Raw genomic sequence first — 19,138 nt, 5'->3', positions numbered from 1 at the left:
TGAACATCATGAAGATGAAGCTTTACCTGTTCTTTTTTACCTTTTTAATCTTGGTTCCAGAGAAGCATGCCTTCACTACTCCAAGGTAAAGATCTACTGATGCTACTGGGTGTTCTAGTGTGTGGTGGGTGGGACAGGGAAAGTATTGATGCAAAATAATTCTGAGTTGCATGAGAGAACATCTGTCAAAGGCTGACATATATTTATTGCCCTTGTAATTGGATACGGGGTTCAATTTAACATAAAGATGGTGGGGGAAATGAAATTATTTTAAGTCTTCTTTGCATCCATAAATCCTGTGTTTTTAATCATATGAAGACTACTCTTTGTGGTCTAAGTGCAAATCAATTCTGTTCATTCAGTACTTCTGAATGCCAATAAAGGGCATTTGGAAACTTAATGGGAAAAATAATTTGCTTCATTCACCTTAAAACAAGATCTTAAATGAATTACTTCTTGAGGTAGAAAGAGAAACCATTTTAGAAAGTGCTAACAATCTGTTTTCTTTCCAAAGCAGCTTTTATGATGGTTTTTCCAGGCATAAATCATTTTTGAATAACCATTTGGTAATTGTACAATGTTTCAGAATCAGCTTTATTGTTACCTATTGATAAACTTCAGAAATGCCCTGAAAGCAAATGCTTTCTTAAAAGATGAGAACATATGTCAGAGATGAAGACAGGCAAAGTGCTTTTATTTTCTGCATGTTCCACTGGTTTAAAAACCCGAGATGTTTTAATAAGTAGAACTAACAGGATAAGGTCTTCATGTGATGATTTTAAGCAGAGCTGAACAACCTAGGATTAAATATAACCAGCTCCCAGAACTGAAATATCTACACAAATAAAATGTGAATTATTTTTCATATCCCTTCTGTGATTTTGCACCACTCTACAAACTTGTGAGAGGTGAACACCATTGAGTTTATGCCTCAAAAAGAGGATCTTTCCTTCCTTTTGTGTTGCAATATTTTGTTGTGGATTGTTATGCAGGTGGGAGGGTTAAAGTAGGGGGGGAAACAAATGTGGGTTTAGGTGAATTCAGTGGAACAATATTGCTCTGTGCTACTTGAAGATTTATTTATTTCATGTTTAAATAGAACACTGAATATCTGACTCTCAAAGAAGAATATGGTGTTTCCCACTGGAAAGCAGGAGCCAAATCCCCCCAGGCCCAGTTATGAAAATGGCTAAAAGAATGGAATTTTAGACCAGATGGAATTTTTACACAGTTTTGTGTAGTAACAAGTCCCCTTCACCTTTCTGTACTGTTAGTGGGGAAAAATATGTGTATTTGGAAGGCAATTCATGTTAGGTTAGCACACACCTAAAATAAATTGCCTTCTAAATACATATATTTTAAATTAGCTCACATCTAAATTAGCTCAGGTTAACCCAACCCCTAAAGCACCTGTTTCTTTATTAAAAGAGTGCTTAGCTCAGATGAAGATATCAAACCCATCTAAGATTAATTGAAATGTAACTTACTCACATACAGGGTAAGATCTGAGTAAGGTAGTGTGGGGATGGCAGCTGGACTTCTACCAAGAGGAAAAAGGGAAAGGAAAAAGAATGGGAAACAGGGACAGAGCCCAATGGGTCTCTGGCAGAACACTGGAAGAAGGAATGAGAAGGCTTTTTTCAAGGACAAACTGAAAGCAGTCAGGAAAGAGGGCATGAGAACAGAGAGAGAAAAGAGGTCCAGCTGTACAGGGGCAGCAGGCAGGGCCAGGAAGCTGGGAGGGCTGATTCTGTGCTTGGTATAAGGGTAATAATTAGAGCTTTTGTCTGGGTGTTTTCTACAAAGAATGGGAAAGAAGAGGGTACAATGCCAAATCAAAGCAGGGGAACTGAGAAGGGCAACAAGTACACTTTTGGCAGTTAATACTTGCCACACTGAAGTGCAGGGGCAGAACTTTGATCAGCTTATTCAGTGCATTCAGGTCTTATCACAAGAGCTAGGGAGGAATTGTAACACCTGTTCAGTACTTACCACACTGGGATGAAACAGCTGTGCAACAAACTGTGGGGTACAAGTACACATCAGCTTCCCCACCATGGTGCTCTCAGGCTGGGGGAATCATGCAATGAAACCAGATGCAGCAGGCCTTTTCTTGGCTCCTGTGTGAAAAGCCACCCTCAGCTATGAGAAGACATTCATTTTTAAAGTAGCCTCAAACACACACTTCAGAGTGCACTAAAGAAATAGGCAAGCTGCCCACCTTGCCTATCCCTGATTGTTTTTTGATGTTCTGTCAAATGATGGTGGAGGCAAAAATAGAGTTGGCATGTTGTTAGTTCTGCATGAGAAACAACAGTGATTGCTTGGAGCCTGGCTAAAAGTAAAGATGAATCACCTGGTTGCCAGATGCTGTCAGGTTTCCGCTTGAAATCAGTCACAGCAACAAGCTGTGACAATCATGTTATGCTGCTTGAAAACCTCAGTTTTGAGAGCCTTGCCTCTTTTCTTTTCAGGACAGTCTTTGCAGACAGAGCTGGTGGGGACTTTGATCGTGTTTGATCTGGTTTATACAGTGCCACCAGCTGCACGTGATTAGATGGCTGAGAGCCACCCCAGCCCAGGAAATGGAAAGAGGGGCCTGACACTCCTGAGTCACCGTCTTCTACACACACTAATTATTTTAATTACCCATCCAATGCAATTTTTTACTACATGACTTGCAGTACACTGATGATCAGGACTCAATGCAGAGTGCTGTTTTTTTTCTTTCCAGAAAGTGAATTTCACTTCTGTCACCAATAGTGGCATCAGGCATGGAGTAGCTTGGAAGCACCATGTCATGGACAGCATGTCCAGATCATGGTTTTCAAATAGAAAGGGAATACAAGTTACTGGGCAAAGATGGGGAGGACAGAGGTGCAGACCATCTGAAACAATACCAGCAGAGGGACACAAATGAGGAGACCAGAAAAACTTGACTAAAGTAGGAATGCACATCTACAAAACATCATGTTTGGCTTTTGCCAAACCTGTGAGGGCTTTTGGCAGCCTGGGAGGGCTGATGTCTCTGCTGAATGGTGGCTGAGAAACTCAGGGGACCATAGGAGAGCCATCTTCCTGTTCTCAGGTAGTTTTCAGCTGCTGCTGCTGCACTGTGGGTTAGCTGGGGTTGGTGGCTGTGGTGCTGGTGCCAGCTCCCAGGAGCAATCTCAGTGTTCAGCAGTAAATATTGGCTACCAAAGCCCTGCATTGTCTCTTTTATGGATTTTGATGACTGGTAGATGCAGAGGCTGGAACCAGATTCAGCATCTTCACTATTGAAGTGTCTCTGGGTTCATGGCACCCAAGCCAGGGAAGATGAGGGAGGCCGAGCCTGCTTCTTCCCTTTTGCATGAACTGGAGCTGTTCCAAGGACCTGTGCTTCACCTAAATACCCTTGTTTTTCAGGGATGAAGTTTTGTGGGCTCTCCCACAAACTGATGAACAAGTTGAAGCTCTTCAGGATTTACTGAACACCACTGAGGTAAACAGATTATTCTGTCTCTCTGAACTCTAGGCCAGATTTTCCCCCCAAATGCCCTAATACATCTTCTCCCTCACAAGAAAGATCTAGCCCACTTCAATTTATTTGTTCTAATACATCAGCTCAGGAAATGCTTGGTTTTAATTTCTCACTACCTTCTGATTTACATGTGTTTACATAATATCTCAGTAATTAATTATATTGGAGCTCATATTTCTGCAATTGATTTTGTGTATTAAGGCACTGCAAAACTGGAAAAACACCAACACACAGTAAGTAGAAAAACATTTGCTAGGGAGCCTCAGCACTTTTGACCACGTGATCATGACCTATATATGGCTTGCACACCTTTGAAGATCAGGACTGGATTTTTGTGGTATTGTTTTAAAGGTAGCATCTAGAAGATAAAAATATCTTAAATAATACTTTTGTATTATTATTACTTCCATCTTTCATTAGAAAAAGGAGTATTTGATTTAAGTGAGACATCTCTTTTCTCACCCAATCACACCCTCCCAGGTTGAAGTCAACGCTGCAACAAAAGTGTAACCATTTCTTCAATCCACATAATTTACAGGATGATTGAGGATGGGTTTCATATGACTAAGAGCTTTTAAAGGTGTCTACACCCAGTCTTTCTCTGTCTCTCTTGGCTTCTATTCATTTTATGCCCACTCCAAAATCCTTCCCTTAAGTTCTCAGTAACATTTTGATAACCTTGCTCTTTTCCACCTTCAAAAGTCAAGTCACATATACATCTCTTTTTCTGTACCAATATAAACCTCTGCTCCTCCATCTTTTATTTACTGCTGTGATTCTTCACTTTCTTGTACAAGGAGCCCCAAGAAGTCAGGAAGAAGAACTGCAGCACATTCAATGCGAGAGGGCTTGTGGTGTTTTATTCCAAGTCATTTATGGGAATATGCCAACCAAATATTTTTCATGGGTTATAAACCAGACAATTTGTTTCCATTACTATAAATTGAGGAAGCTATAAGAAAAGAATAGAAAGGGAAAGGGGAAGGGTAGACACAAACAGTAACTCCCAACCAATTTTAATGGTTACCATTTATTGTTCAAACAATATTCCTTGTGCAGCTGAACCATAAAGGAAAAAAACAAACCCTATTGTCTGGTGGCTTCATGCTGTATGCCCCAAAAATTCATCCAATAATTATGCTGACTTTTTCCACACTCCAAATTTATGCCTAATTTACTGCTAACTGTCACCCCCAGATCCTTCTGTATTATTGGTTCTGAAGTTTCAGTCTTTTATTGAATATGCTGGCTTCTGATTTTATTATTGTAAAACATTTAATTTTACAAAGAACAATCTCATTTTCTTACTTTTTTCCAATTTCTAATCTCTGTATTGCCTCTTCAACTTGACTTATATTCAAACTCCTTCTGGCACTCATTTCCTCGCTGATCAAAGTCATCAGAGAATACAATAACTACAAAGACTGTCTGATCTTCATTAATTCTCCAAATACCCTCAGGGAAAATAACTCTCAGCAGACTTGAAAACATGTAATATAATAACCAGCTAAATATATCTATTATACTAGAAATACTATCTTAGAAAACGTTACGTTCTTGCCTTTTTTCTTGATTTATGATTTTCTGTGCAGAAGTCATTATAAACCTTTCTTTCTACACACATTTCACTTCCAGAAGTAGCAGAATGCTACACATCACAAGGAACATTAAACTGCTTGTTACAAGGAGTCTCTTAAATTGAAAACATATGCTTTGATTGTTTTCAAAATGCTTATTAAATGTTAGTAAGAATATTTTTTCTTTCCTCAGTTAAAAAGAAATAAAATGTTTTTGGAAACTTTGTAGGTCATTCTCTGGCAACCTGTTGTGGTTGAAAACATCCAGAAGGACAGAGAAGTCCATTTCTATGTCAGGGCATCCAGCATAAATAGCATAAAATCTCAGTTAAGGCAACTGACCATCCAACACAAGTATGTATTTTTTATTTGTTGTCATGAAAGATTCTTTAAAGTTGTTTGTCATTTATTTAACAGGAGGTTGTGCTCTTCCTTTGTTATTCAGAGTCTTGATGGGAGATGTTCAAGGAATTATTGAAAAACAGACTGTCAATGACACAGTCAATGCTCGTGGATCTTCCTCATACTATGAAAACTACCATTCAATGCAAGAAGTAAGCTGTTTTTGTTGTGAACATCTGTAGATGCAAAGGATGAAATTTGTCTCATGGTTGAGAATGGATATAAAGGGAAAGAAATCATCAGCAGTTAATAATTACCACTGCATTGCACAACAATTAAGAGTCTATTTATTGTAATGCCTTCATAGAGATAGAAAGAAGCACCAGACAAAATCTCTCATACGTGTATTGACTCAAACTGTCATTCAAAGGCAGTAAACAGAGAAGCAAAATGAAGTCACAAAACAAACATGTAAGTATTTAAAACATGAAATCAATAACAATTTAAACAAATAGAACTAAACAGGAATTTCAGGGCTACATTTGGACTGTGTTGTGACTGCATCTTACCGTTGGTTTTAACAAAAATTAGAGTCAGGCATGTGGTAGGTGGGTTAAATTATTAGTTTTTCTTTTCCATCAGACAAAAATTTTGGAAGGTAGAATGAATTTAAATCTAGGCTACTTTCAGGGAGGAAGGAAAACAGTAAAAAGTAGATCCACTTACTAACTTCACCCTTGCAGATATACCGTTGGATGGAGGCAGTAGTGAAAGTCCATTCTGATCTCCTCCAGAAAATATATATTGGATCATCCTATGAAAAGCGACCGCTTTATGTTCTGAAGGTACACCTATGACTTACTGCAAAAACTTTCCAAGTACTACTGTAAGCAAATGATGGGGTTTGGCCAGGACATTTCCTTAAATCTATACCTACATTCTTATTTTTGTGATTTTTAGAAGTCCTAAGTTGTTCTAGCAAGATGCATTCTGTTGCAAACGCATTTGACCAGATTAGGTTCCTCTCTGGATCAAAGGATGTTACCACATCTAGGCCATCATGCAAAGGCATGAAATATTGGATACCCTCCTCTGTTGATGTTGAAGCCAATCTAGTTTGTTGCCCTGCCCAGCTGATGGCAGACTCCCCTGACCTGAGCTCTTGCTCTAGTCTTGGTGCCTGTGTTGGGATTCTGCAAGCAGCCTGAATGGCTCTGACTGTATGTAAATGTAACCTGGCCCAGGATCGGTCTCAGCTTCTGAGCTCTCCTTACAAGACAGATGCTTCTTCTTCCATCTTGGTTACGTTTTCACTTCCACTTTTATGTGGTACCCTTTCCAGTGGTGACATTTGAATGCAACGTCTCTTTTGCCAGATTTCTAAAAGCAAGGAAAAATCAAAAAATGCCATATGGATTGACTGTGGTATCCACGCTAGAGAATGGATTTCTCCTGCTTTTTGCCTGTGGTTCATAGGTCATGTGAGTACACAATCACATCTGATTACTGTTTTCAAAGCAAAGCAAAAAATCTTGATGCCATTTACCTTTGTCCAATTGCATCCATAAAGCCTTAATCCATTTACTCCAACACATGATATTTATGTCTAAGCTGCAAGCATAGCAGTGTGTGTGTGTGTGTGTGTGTGTGCGTGTGTGTGCCAGTAGATAAGGGCATGTGTGTGTGAGAGAAACAGAAAGTCATGGGGAGCAAATGCAAAGCAGCTCAAACATATTATCAAGCAAGAAAGAAACCTCAAAGTATGTGCAGCAAATTCAGCAGAGACATTTATTGCTGTGAGTGGTCAGGGATGGAGAAGGCATGCCAGGAAAAGCACGTGTTTGGTAATCTGCGAGGGCCATGTCTGTGCTGCCCTGTGGATTGCAGCAGTGCTCTTGTCTCTGAGTCACGCAGCACATGGTGACTTGTGTCCATGTTACTGCAACTGGCACTGCCTGGGCACTCAGAAGACACACAGGGTGAGCTCAAGCTGTCCTACAACCCTTGGCTCTGCTCTACATGCCTTCCTAGAGCAATAGGTACCCCACACCTGCCTGCTCCAGACATGGCACAGCTCCACAGCAGCAATCCACTGGCTGTGATGCATCACCTACTCCTGTGTCTGCTGCCACTGCTCCTCCTGACTCCATGCTTTTCATTTGTGCTCCTGCTTTTTTTCTGGATCTGCAGAGAAAAAGGCCACATAAGCCACGTTCTTCTACAGGTATTATCCCTAGTGACAGCCTCATGTCAGACCTCCAGAACACGACCAACCACATCCAGCTGTAGTACCAGTTCATGGATACTAGAAAATCACTGATGGGTTGAGCTGGTAGATTAAACACTGATGGGATGGGCTTAGATCAACCAGCCTTGATGTGGCTGGTTTTGTCGGCATTTGTCTGTGAGCCACAGACAAATAGGCACATCTATCTTTAGTATCTACAAAATACTAAAGATATTTATTATTATCTTTATAATCTACAAGGATTATAAGGTCTATTACATCTACACTGCTCAGGAGACAGAACAAAGCTGCACCAAAAGAAACAACATCCACAGTTTACAACTGCATTTTAAAATACATTGCCTTGGTCTTTTTGAACTTAAGGCATCTTTACTCAACTCCTTATGCTGAGCTGCTGACCCAGTCCCTGGGATGGACCAGGAAAAGGCTCCTGAGCCTTTCTGGCCCAGACAAGGTTGCCCATTTTTCTCAGTTAATGTTCTGAGATATAATTTATTATTACTTTTTCACAAAAGCAAAGTTCACAGTAAAAATAAATTAGATGACACTGAGACTTCACAGTCACCAGTACTGTAATCAGAGGAACAACATAGATGAGTCCTTGAAGCATGAATTATGATTTGGCCATGATGGAGCTAAATAATGTGGATGATGATGATAACAATAATAACAATAAAAATATAATAAATTTATTTATTTTTGTTATCAATCACAACTATAAAATCTCAATGCCTAAAATATTTGAAAGGATATTGCAGGAGTTAGGGACAAATACAGCTGAATGTACCTTGTGACCCACTGATAGTCCCAGCTTGCAAGGTTCCACTGGATATAAATGCATTTGCCCTTTTCATGCTGCTCCCAATAATTACCAGCTGTGCTGTCATTTTGCCAGTGACATGTCCCTGCAGCATTTTTCAGAGGTAACAAGCCGAATATTTAGGTTCTCCATTCCTTTGATCTAATTTACGTGGTTTAAATTCAAATTTTGTTTCTGTATCTCTTCATGAAGCAATGTTTTTAAATCTGACATTAATACACATCTACAAACAGGCACTAAAATCATCAGTTCTCCCTAGCAAATCCTAGGCATTTTTTATAATAGTTCCACTTTTTATAATTTAATTTTGTCGTTAAGATTGTAGAAAGATTGACATTTCTCATTTAGTCAAAGGAAGCCCATTGCCTGAGGATAACTAGGAAGGATTTAAAATGAAAAAAGGTGATCTAAGTAAGGCATGAAGAAAAAACAAGGATGATGAAGGACTTAGTCTATTCTAATAGTAACAAACCCACTCATCTAGATTAAAATTTATTTCTTTGTCAAGGACCAACAACCAGGTTCAGCATCACTAAAGCCTTCAAAATAAGCTGTGAGGCAAAATTAGCAATGTACATCATACTGACTCTTGTCACATAGTTGCATTAAACTCACAATGCAACCAGAATAAATAATATAATTTATGGCAGCCGTTTGAAGTATTACTTGTTATTTTGGAGCTTGCTGTATTTTGGACAGGAGGGAGGGTTTCTATTACTTACACAGGCAGCAAAAGCTCAAACCCTCCTATTAATAGGCTTCATTTCTGTCTCATGACCACCCACTAACACTAAAGAACTGCAGTGTCTCTGACTGACTGTGTCAATTTTTCCCCGTGGCACTTCTGAGCAGAGAGCTACTTTGCTATTTAACCATTTCCATGATGAGCCTTATCAGACTCAGGTAGTCTGCTCTGATAATTGCACAATTATTTTACACCTGCCACCAGGTACCTTTGCAGGAAGGTAAGAAAAATAACAATTAAAAATGCTCTTAATATGGTTCCCCTGTGCTTTACAGGCAATCCATGTGCGTGAGAGAGATCGGACCATGACAACGCTTCTGGAGCACTTTGATTTCTACGTCATGCCTGTGATAAACGTGGATGGCTATGCGTACACATGGAGCCACCCCTCTGTATGTAGCCCTTTTTTGAAAGGTTGTTCAAGGTACTGATTTGCTACTTATGGGGATTATCATTGTGCATGGTTAGGGCATAGTTATCATCCTGAAACTGCACACCCCAAACTCTTCTTCTGTGCTTGGAATTTCTGCATCTTTCCCCACAGAAGGTTTGATTTATGCTCCTAAACTCACATGCCTGGCCAAACAGTATGTCTTCTGCCCTCCTTCCACAGTCCAAATTCCATTGAAATCAGAATGTGATCATTTCAGATCCTTCCCAACATTTCCTTTTATCACCCAGCCTTGCTGGCGAGCAGACTGGTTTTAGAATCTTCCTCGGTCCTCACTAGCACAGGACTGCAGAGGCCCACGTGGGAAGTCACACAACTAATCAGTGAGGTGGTGCATTGACTTTTCCAGCATTTTCCTCTGAACATGTGTTGTGTGTCTCTTTCCACAGAATCGACTGTGGAGGAAAAGCCGCTCCTCACATGGTAACAGCAAGTGCATCGGTACTGACATGAACAGGAATTTTGATGCACACTGGTGTGGTAGGACATCATTTTCTTCCTATTGTACCCCTGCCTCACTTTTGGCCATGAAAATTTTTGATTTTGAAAACCTTTTCATGTACTGTTCCATGAAGTTAGTACAAAGACAAATGCAGCTATCTGTTATGAACCAGTGACAACTTTCCCAGCTTTAGATAATTGTTTCTGGGACTCAGGATTTTTCATCCTCAGATGACACCATGGAATAACCTCTTCCCAGCCCAACAGAGCTCCTTGCATCACACCGTGACACACCTTGAGGAGGAGGCTGTTTGTAGGTAGAAAGAAAAAGAGAAGAGGTGGCCCTTGCCATGTCACCCAAGGCCTATTGCACCATCCAGCTGCTCCACTGTGGTGCACAAACTAATCAGCTCAGTCATCCTTCCATAATGCCTAGCTGACCAAGACTTTTTAGCCCTTTGTGATTCTTATGAAGATTATATCATATTTAATTACTGCAGGCACTTTAGTACTTGACAAGTTTTTTTCAGCCTGCAGAATAGCTGTCTTAAAATGTTACCCTATAGATCAGATCTAAGTTCACTCAGGGCTGACACTAAAGTCCTATAATGGATTTCAGTCATTGTAGCCCATTGCTAAACCATCCATGGCAGTTATATCAAGAAAAACGCACATTTTTTTCCCTAAAGATCCTGAGTGCTTCCAGAAAGTTATTTGGTCTTATTGTGAAGACAGAAGTGGTGAATCCTATTTGTCTTCTTGATAATTTGTTTCAGCGTCAATTTTTCTTAAAAATTTTCATTTTTATTTGTTTCTTCAGCTTCCCATTGGGAGTTTGCTTTCCCACAAGATTAAATAATCATGTAGAATTGCCTTTTTCTGTAGTATTCTAGATTTTAAGATGAGATCTCACAATCATGTGATCATTTTAAATGAAGCATATTCATCCTCTCCTCTAGGACTTCTTATCCAGTCATTGAATACTTTTTTTTTTTACATCTTCTTCTTGGTTGTTTGTAAGAGCACAATAGGTGAGAAATCCTGGAAGGCTTGCAGAGATTTCTACAAGCATGAGAGTTCTTTCCATAGCATGGTGGAATCCACGATTTCTTGTGTATTAGCACCTTACTCTGCTCTTTCATTTCATACTCTTGCAGTTTTCATGAACAGAAATGCAGAAGTGAAGAAGAAAAGGAGTAAAACTGTGCACTTTTATTTTTTTGGTTAAAGGTCCAGGAGCATCTCACTTTGAATGCCACGAGACATACTGTGGACCCTACCCAGAGTCTGAGCCTGAAGTGAAAGCAGTGGCTCGCTTTATCAGAGACCACAAGGACACCATTAAAGCCTACATCACCATGCACTCCTACTCCCAGCTGGTGCTGTTTCCATATTCTTACACTACGAACAAAAGCAAGGACCACGAAGAGCTGGTAAGTCCTCCCACCTCCTGAAGTTTCACACTTATTCCAGAACTATTCACCCAGCTTGGTCAGTCTTGTAATGAAGGAGTCACCGTGCTGGGAAGATCAAGAATTAGGAAATGACATTTTTCTTGATGTTCTTAACAAATTTTAAAAGTCTGGGCTGGTCTAGTAGTGTGCAAGTCAGCAAGCTGCTTCTGAAAGCTACAGAAAAATGAAAATATTTATTCCAGATTGATTATACATCAACAACACCTAAGATATTGATGGTGCTGCTAGAAGAGCAGAGTCCTGTTGTTCTGGACATCTTGAAAAGATATATATGTGCAAATTCTTCATTATGTTTTATGGTTTATATAAACTCTGAAATTAATTGGGAGTGTGACTCTCGAAAACACCTTTTACATACCTAAGCAATGAGGTATTCTGGTGGACACTGGCTACTTTTATTAAGGCTTTTGTTTAAGGGATATTTATACAAAATTACTGGTAGGATGGAAAATATATCCTGCATATGTAGAATTTTACTTTCTTGAGCCACCAAATGACACAGCACAAACTCTCATTGAAAACAGTGGAGTTCAAAACAGAACAGTTGCTCTTTCCCTGTAAAGCAGAGAGAGGTGCACTGATTCTGGGCATTTCAGTCTTCTTCATGGCTTAACAGTAGGGTTCTCACAATTAAAACATTTTCCTGACACATTTGTCAATATTACTTAAATAAAGAGTGACTTAAGTACTGTGGCAGAAAAGAAAAAATATGAGATGAATGAGAACAAATGGTTTGACAACAGTTTACTGCCAGAAGTGGGAATAAGGTCCCATCTATACTTTTTATCTGTCTACAGCAGAAATACAATCTGCAGCATGGGCATATGCTGAAAACTTTTACCACATTCAGTGGGTTTTCTGGAACCTTTTATATGATTATTTAACTAGTGTGAAATCCTGAGCACACTGTAAGTAAATTCTAACTGCGTACATTTTATCTATTGTCACACAGCCTTAAAGATAATAATGTTTTGTTTAATTTCAGGAAAGTCTGGCACAGAAAGCAGCTAAAGCTATAAAGAGGACAACTTGGAAAACTTACAGACCTGGTGCTGGTGCACAAACAATCTGTAAGTATGACTTTATGGCAATGAAAGTCATGACAATATATCCTCTCTAGGATCAGAAGACAGCTTTTGAACAGAAAAAGTTTTGCTTTCAGGCAATTTTTCTATTTTCCTTTCCTCACACAGATTTAGCTCCTGGAGGATCTGACGACTGGGCTTATGATCTTGGCATTAAATATTCTTTTACCTTTGAGCTTCGTGACACAGGAACTTACGGATTTTTGCTTCCTCCTCGAGAAATCAAGCCAACTTGCTTAGAGGCCCTTTCTGCTGTCAAAGAGATAGCTCAACACGTTCTACAAAATTTGTGATGTTGAATATAATTTATTCCAGCACGACTGCACTTAGTTACTCTCAAAAATGCAATAAAAAAAAAAAGCTTGCTCCTTTATTAAAATTATTTGTACATAGGCAAAACCCCAGAATGACTGCACCCCTTGTATTTTAGAACACATCAGTTTTTTTCAGCCATACTTATATACCTGTCTCTATAAGAGTAGCTCACTGCACCACAAGTATAAGAGAGTAGTGTAAGCGGGAAAAAGCACACATATCCCACTAGATGGTGGGAATTCCAGGTGAAAGGGTCTCTGACTCCCTCCACAGAAGAGATTGCCTCATTTAGGTCATTTGTGTTATTACAGGATTTGGTTACAACAGAACAGCCCCATTTGCACAGCAAGGTGGGGACACACGAGTGGCCAAACCAGCGAGCGGCAGTGCCCAGAGGCTGCTCCACTACAGCCGGCCCAGCCCTGCAGCCAAGCACTGGCCTGAAGACTCTGAAAAGTGGATTCAAACCAAAACTGGGCAGGTTTAGATTAAGAAAGAAGGAGTTTTTACAATAAAGGTGGCGTGGCACTGGCACAGGTTATCCAGAGGGGTGGTGGATGCCCCATCCCTGGAAATATTTATGGACAGGTTGGACGGGGCTCTGAGCAGCCTGTTCTAGTTGAAGATCAAGGAAACACAGATTCATTGAGGTTGGAAAAGACCTCAGAGACCATTATGTCCAAGCTACAATCCAACACCACCCTGTCAATTACACCAGGGCACTGAGTAGTGTGCAGTACACTCATGTACGTACATAAAATACAATACAATACATGTACAGTATTTCCTTAAACACCTCCTGCTACAGTGATTCCACCATCTCCCTAGGCATCCATTCCAATGTTTAACCATCCTTTCTGCGAAGAAATTTATTCGTAATGCGCCACTTGAATCTCTATTGGTGCAGCTTAATACCAGGCCTTCTCGTCTTGTTACTTGCTGCCAGGGAGAAGACCTGGCTAACTTTCCCTTCAGGCGGTGGTAGGGAGCGGTCAGGTCACCCCCGAGCCCCCTCCAGGCCGAGCACCGCGAGCTCCCTCAGCTCCTCCTCCCCTCACTCTGCCCCAGCGCCCCGCCCGCCCATTGCCCCCCCGGGGGCGGAGCCGGGAACCCGCCCCGCCCTCCCAAGATGGCGGCGCTGCCGCTTCCGCCCTTCTCGCCACCGCCCTCCCAGCTGCGACGTCACGGCCGTCGTCACCGCCGTCATCATCGGCGGCGGCGCGGGCGGCGCGAAGGCCGCCGGGAAGGGCGCGCGGAGGCGGTGGCGGCGGCGGCGCTCCCCCGACGGCTGTCCCGGCGCGCGGGGCGGGAGCGGCGGGTCCGCGGGGGCGCGCGCCGCTCCGCGCGCTCCTCCCCCTCCTGCCCGCGCCGCTCCGCGCTCAGGCCCGGGAGGACGGACCCCCCCCTCGCCCCCTCCCACCCTCTCCGCCCCGGGCGGCGGCGGAGGAGGCGGCGGGGAGCGGCGCGGCAGCGCAAGGAGCAGGTGAGTGCGGCGGGGCGGCCGCGGGCGCGGAGGGTGGGGCGGAGAGGCGGGGCGGGCCCCCCGCGTTCCCTTCCCCCCGCCCGGCCCCGGCCCGAGCCTGGGCCCCGACCCATGGCTGCCGGGCCTCGGGCGCGCTCGGCCTGCGGAGCCAGCGGCGGGGAAGGGCCGCGCTCTCGCCCGGCTTGGTGCGGGGCCGCGGGCGGACGCGGGGCTCCCCGAGGAGGGGCGGAGGGAACGCCCGGAGGCGCCGTCCCGCCGTGTGCCCGGGATGCCCTTCCGTCAGTCGGTGGTCGTGCTGGAGTCTGCTTCCCGTGTAGTCGGACATTCCCTGATCGTGGGGGGGTTTGGTTGAATTTTGGTTTTGTTTGGGTTTTTTTCTTCCACTTCAGTAGTGCTCTTCTCCCACTTTCTGGCAGTAAAATAGTTTCTGCTCTATGTGCTCAAGAGGGGCTACTGATTTCGCTTGTAGGAATTGACGCACCACCATCCTTTCAGGTAGCGCCTACAGCTGACTCCCATCCCTTCCAGAGCTCGTAGCCGGGCACGCTGGGTTAGTGTGTTGTGGGTGCCCTACTCAGGGCCTCGCCTTTGGCTTCTCGATGGGGTCTCGCTCCTCCATTGATTTCTTGTCAACCTTCTGCGAGAGTGCTTGAAGGTCAGGTGTTGGGCTCTCAGTGAGTTAGCAGCCAGCGCTTTGAGGGATCTTGGGCTGGTGATGGAACACTCACGGTTCCTCTGTGCACGTAGGGGACTCAGCCAATGCACCTGAGAACTGAAGAAGTGTGGCTTTATGTGGCTGTGCCCGAGATAACACACCCTGCTTCTCGGCGTGTGTGCTGAGAGTGACGGCACGGCAGTGTGCTGATCCAGCTCACAGATGGGAGGTGATGTCAGTTCACTAAGGCAGTGAGCTTGGTCCACTCCAGTCTTCACAGACTGTCTCTTAGTCTGGGGAAACATCTTCTTTGAGTGTGAAGACTTTGTTAGACAAGACAGGGAATACTCTGTATTTCCTGATACGGTACTGGGGCCCCATGTTTTTATTTGCCTGTGGAAAGCCAACCATGATTTTATACCTGTGCAAACATAATTAGCAGTTGCTTGTTGCTACTAATGGAGAATATCCTATGTGAGGTTAGAGGAATAGGTTCAGGTTACTGTGGTGATGGGTTACCAGCAAGGAGTTTTTCAATTTGGATTAGTTTATAGTTTTCTGTCAAACAGGCTTCTCTGTGTGAGTATTTGACTGCTCTTTTGGAAGGTTCATTATGAATGCATGTTACCATTTTTAGTAATATTTTTAGGTAGTAAACCCATGGAGCTTCTTCAAATATTGCTATTTTATTAGCGATGTGACACAGAAATGTTAACATGGTAATAGCGCCCGAAATATTTTCAGGTAAAAGCTCTTAATTTTAAAAAGTGCAGGGAACCATTCTCAAAGCTGTTATTTAGTTTTCAACACGTATTTAGTTTATCAAGGAGTGTTAATAATGAGTTTGTATCTGAATATCTATAGGACTGAAGTAATTTCACTTGTTATTTGAAATGGCATATTGTTTATCCCTTCACAGGTAGGATTTTCTGGAGTGATGTTGTGCATAGCTTGTGTGTGGTGTGGTGTGCATGTGCAGACATTGACATGCTTATGAGTGATGTCTTGGACTTCCTAAACAGATTTTTATCTCCTTAAATGTTTTCTTGGTTTTGAACTTTGCTTTTGTTCTGTTACATCTCAGTTTCAAGGTTTCCTGTAGAATCCTTCAGGATTCATTTTTTGGGGGGGCTGGATTAGGTTTTTCTAACAGAAAATGAGGTGTTTCAGATATCTCTTGATTATGACTTAAGTAGTATCACACTGATTTTGAAGAAAAATGTTAAGCATGCTTGACACCAAAATTTAAGAATGTTGGTAATAAAAATTACAGAATTTCAGTGAATGCTGTCAATTATATCATGCCTCATGGATTTCAGTTCATTGGTCAGTGCTCAATAGGTGCACTCTTCTCAAGTCTGTCACATTTTAGATGATTCATGTAAATAACACTGTGATATATTCTCCTTCAAGTGCTAGTGTAATTAATGTCATTAACAGATTGTGAAAGGTTCTGTTTTCAGTTTTTCTGCAACTGAAATAACTGGGAAAGTTATTTCTATTAAAGAATTACATAGATGCATCCGTGAATGAGTTATCCTAGTGTTATGGTATTTCTAATTTATTTTAATGGTTGTCATGGATCTTATTTATGCATGGAAAAGTGATAATTTACGGGTAAAATTTTAGGTATAGAATTTATTTTAAGAAAGATAAAGTTAACTTTGCTTAGTTTCAGAAACTTCATTCTGTTTTGGAAGTAGCAGAAAGTTCAGTGCCCCTAAGAGTCAGCAGTGCAATGTCATGTGCCCGAAATAGTGTATAATATTTTACTTAAAAATTTTTTAATTTTTTTTTTAAATCCTGGTAGTAATGATTTGAAATGTTGAGAGTGCTTAAGGCTCAGTCCACACTGGTGCTCACAGCTAATCCCACATTAGTGTTTGATAAGGAGATGGCAATTCAGAGGCACAGACGTGTGATGGGAAGTCCCTGCACTGGTCATCAGCGTGGGATTGATAGCAGGGCTGTGATCATCAGTGGCAAAACAGCACAAGGTGAAAATGCTTCAGAAGGGGAACCTATGTGGGATGTTCCATTTAAATTGTTCGTGGTTGTCCATAAATGTGCAGTCTGAGAAATTTGGAAATTAAACACATAATTTTTTCAACTTACAGTACTTGTTTATGAGCAAGGAACCTTCTCAGAAACAAAAAAACTGTCGTTATCCATCCGAGATTTTCAGTATTGTTTTAATAATCTCTCTATTTTTCCAACTCACTTGGTTCTCAAAGAATGAAAATGGGACTGACTGCGTTTGCAAGCACAGTCTCTGAAATGCATAGTTTGACAAAGTGAAATTCCTCAGTTTGCCTCAGAGTAATGTGTCGGGGCTCTAATCCTGCAGCCTTTGATAACATCTGTATTCACTGAGCAGTGGAATTGCAGTTCTTGTTACACGAGGGAGGCCCTCATGTGATAGCATGTGCATACAAAAAATAATATGCTGTGCACTCACAGCATGCTGGATTTGTTTCTTTAGAGTAATCTATCATGAAATACCTCTTCTGTTAATAAAGGATCTGTTGTTAATTGCAAACTGGTAGATATGGACCAGACTATGAGGTTAGAATTGACAGATTGCTACCCAAAATAGCACAGGCTTTTGTTTCTCATTTTTAGTTGTTTTGATTTTTTTAAATAGGGGGTTTTACAAACCTTAGAAGATTTAGGGTTGAATGGTATTCCTCCTAATTTCCATCTGCAAAAATGCAGGAAAAAAGGTGGTTGGAAAATTATCCGTTCAGTTAGGATGATGGTGCCTCTTCATCCTCTCCGTGTTTGTACTATCTTTTTAAGCCTAGTCATCATCATAACTTCCTATACAGGCTAATTCCAAAAAGGTACTAAATGCTGGGTAAAAATTAACATTTAAAGTGAAAGTTTTGCCTCTGTTTCTATGAGAACAAAAGTACATTGGAATTGAGGCAAAATTAATGTGATTTTTCTGTATGCTGCTACGATGTCAGTGTGTACTTGTGTATTAGACTCATCTGTCCTTCATGTGTTGAACCTTCTCCCAATGCCATTGCCAGTGTCATTTATCTAACTCTTTTAATTTCAGATATGGCTCTTTTAACTGTAAATATTGGATCCAAATTAGGCATTTGTTATATGATTGTCTTATTAAAAATGCTTTTGCATGTGTCAGTTGATTTTTATATCTTCTATTAAAAGAATGTGACTGCGTGAAGCTGTAGAAATTTAGTAGTTTTTTTCTGAGATTCTGTGAGAATCCTGAAATGGAAGGATGCTCAGCTAGGTGAGATGTGGTATTGTTTTGCTTTCTAACTTTAATGGTTTATCCTGTCAGACTTTTTAACTATTGCTGCACATTGAGCTGTCCACAATGACCCCTAATTATTTTTCTCAGAAGACTGGACTAATTTGGTCTCATCAACTATTTAGACAAAGTCATTTCTCCTTGTGTGCATTGCATTATATTTATTTGCATTTCATCTGCTGTTGTATTACTCAATTCTCTAACTCAGTTAGATCTTTCTGGAAATCTCTGTTCTCCACAGTTCTTACTAACCCAAATAATTTCATACTACTGGAAATTCTAATGTTTGACTGTCTGCTTCCACTAATTGATGTTAACCATTGTTTTTAATGTTTGGTATACACCGTATGGTTAACTTCTACCCTCCCTGAACATCTTGGTTAATGTCTTGATTATCTGAACCTTTTTTGTGAGATAAAATTCTTCAGATAATCAGAGGCTTGGAGAAGGAGTCAGTAGAGCAGAGGTCTACTGAGAAATCTGAAATACACAGTGTAAGCTTTCTTTCTTCCATTGTTTATAAAGGAGCTAAAGTGCTTCAAGAGCTTCAACACAGCATTCTGCTTGTAGAAAATGCACAGGTGTCAGACTCCTAGGGAAATCTTGTCATGGAAATAACTGTAGGGTTCAGATAATGAAGTGTCCACGTTTTGACATGATAATATTTTGTTTCTCTGAAATATAACCTTACTGTA

At 41.3% G+C, this 19,138-nt stretch overlaps 2 protein-coding genes across 4 annotated transcripts in view; both read left to right on the top strand.

Moving 5' to 3' along the window:
* Positions 1-13,080, top strand: CPB2 (carboxypeptidase B2). Its single transcript, XM_058045816.1, has 11 exons — positions 1-85; positions 3,409-3,484; positions 5,330-5,454; positions 5,546-5,654; positions 6,186-6,287; positions 6,819-6,923; positions 9,531-9,647; positions 10,096-10,186; positions 11,378-11,580; positions 12,608-12,692; positions 12,816-13,080. Exons 1-11 carry the CDS (start codon positions 9-11, stop codon positions 12,998-13,000), a joined length of 1,275 nt encoding a protein of 424 aa, XP_057901799.1. The 5' UTR covers positions 1-8; the 3' UTR covers positions 13,001-13,080.
* Positions 13,081-14,413: 1,333 nt separating this feature from the next.
* Positions 14,414-19,138, top strand: part of ZC3H13 (zinc finger CCCH-type containing 13) — a 45,157-nt gene continuing 40,432 nt past the window's right edge. For 2 of the 3 annotated variants that reach the window (XM_058044560.1, XM_058044543.1), the window contains exon 1: positions 14,414-14,505. The gene's annotated coding sequence lies outside the window, so the exon portion shown is untranslated. The remainder of the gene's footprint in view (positions 14,506-19,138) is intronic. The other variant, XM_058044551.1, reaches the window with a different exon arrangement.

This window comes from Melospiza georgiana, chromosome 2 (assembly GCF_028018845.1).
Source record: "Melospiza georgiana isolate bMelGeo1 chromosome 2, bMelGeo1.pri, whole genome shotgun sequence".
Taxonomy (NCBI): Eukaryota; Metazoa; Chordata; class Aves; order Passeriformes; family Passerellidae; genus Melospiza; species Melospiza georgiana.
This window is presented reverse-complemented; position numbering and strand designations above follow the sequence as displayed.

Excerpts from the sequence above, each read along its gene's own strand:
- CPB2 (XM_058045816.1), top strand. The coding sequence starts at position 9 with ATGAAGATGAAGCTTTACCTGTTCTTTTTTACCTTTTTAATCTTGGTT. Across the intron at positions 86-3,408 it reads CATGCCTTCACTACTCCAAG|GGATGAAGTTTTGTGGGCTC; the intron begins GTAAAGATCTAC and ends CTTGTTTTTCAG. Across the intron at positions 11,581-12,607 it reads GCAAGGACCACGAAGAGCTG|GAAAGTCTGGCACAGAAAGC; the intron begins GTAAGTCCTCCC and ends GTTTAATTTCAG.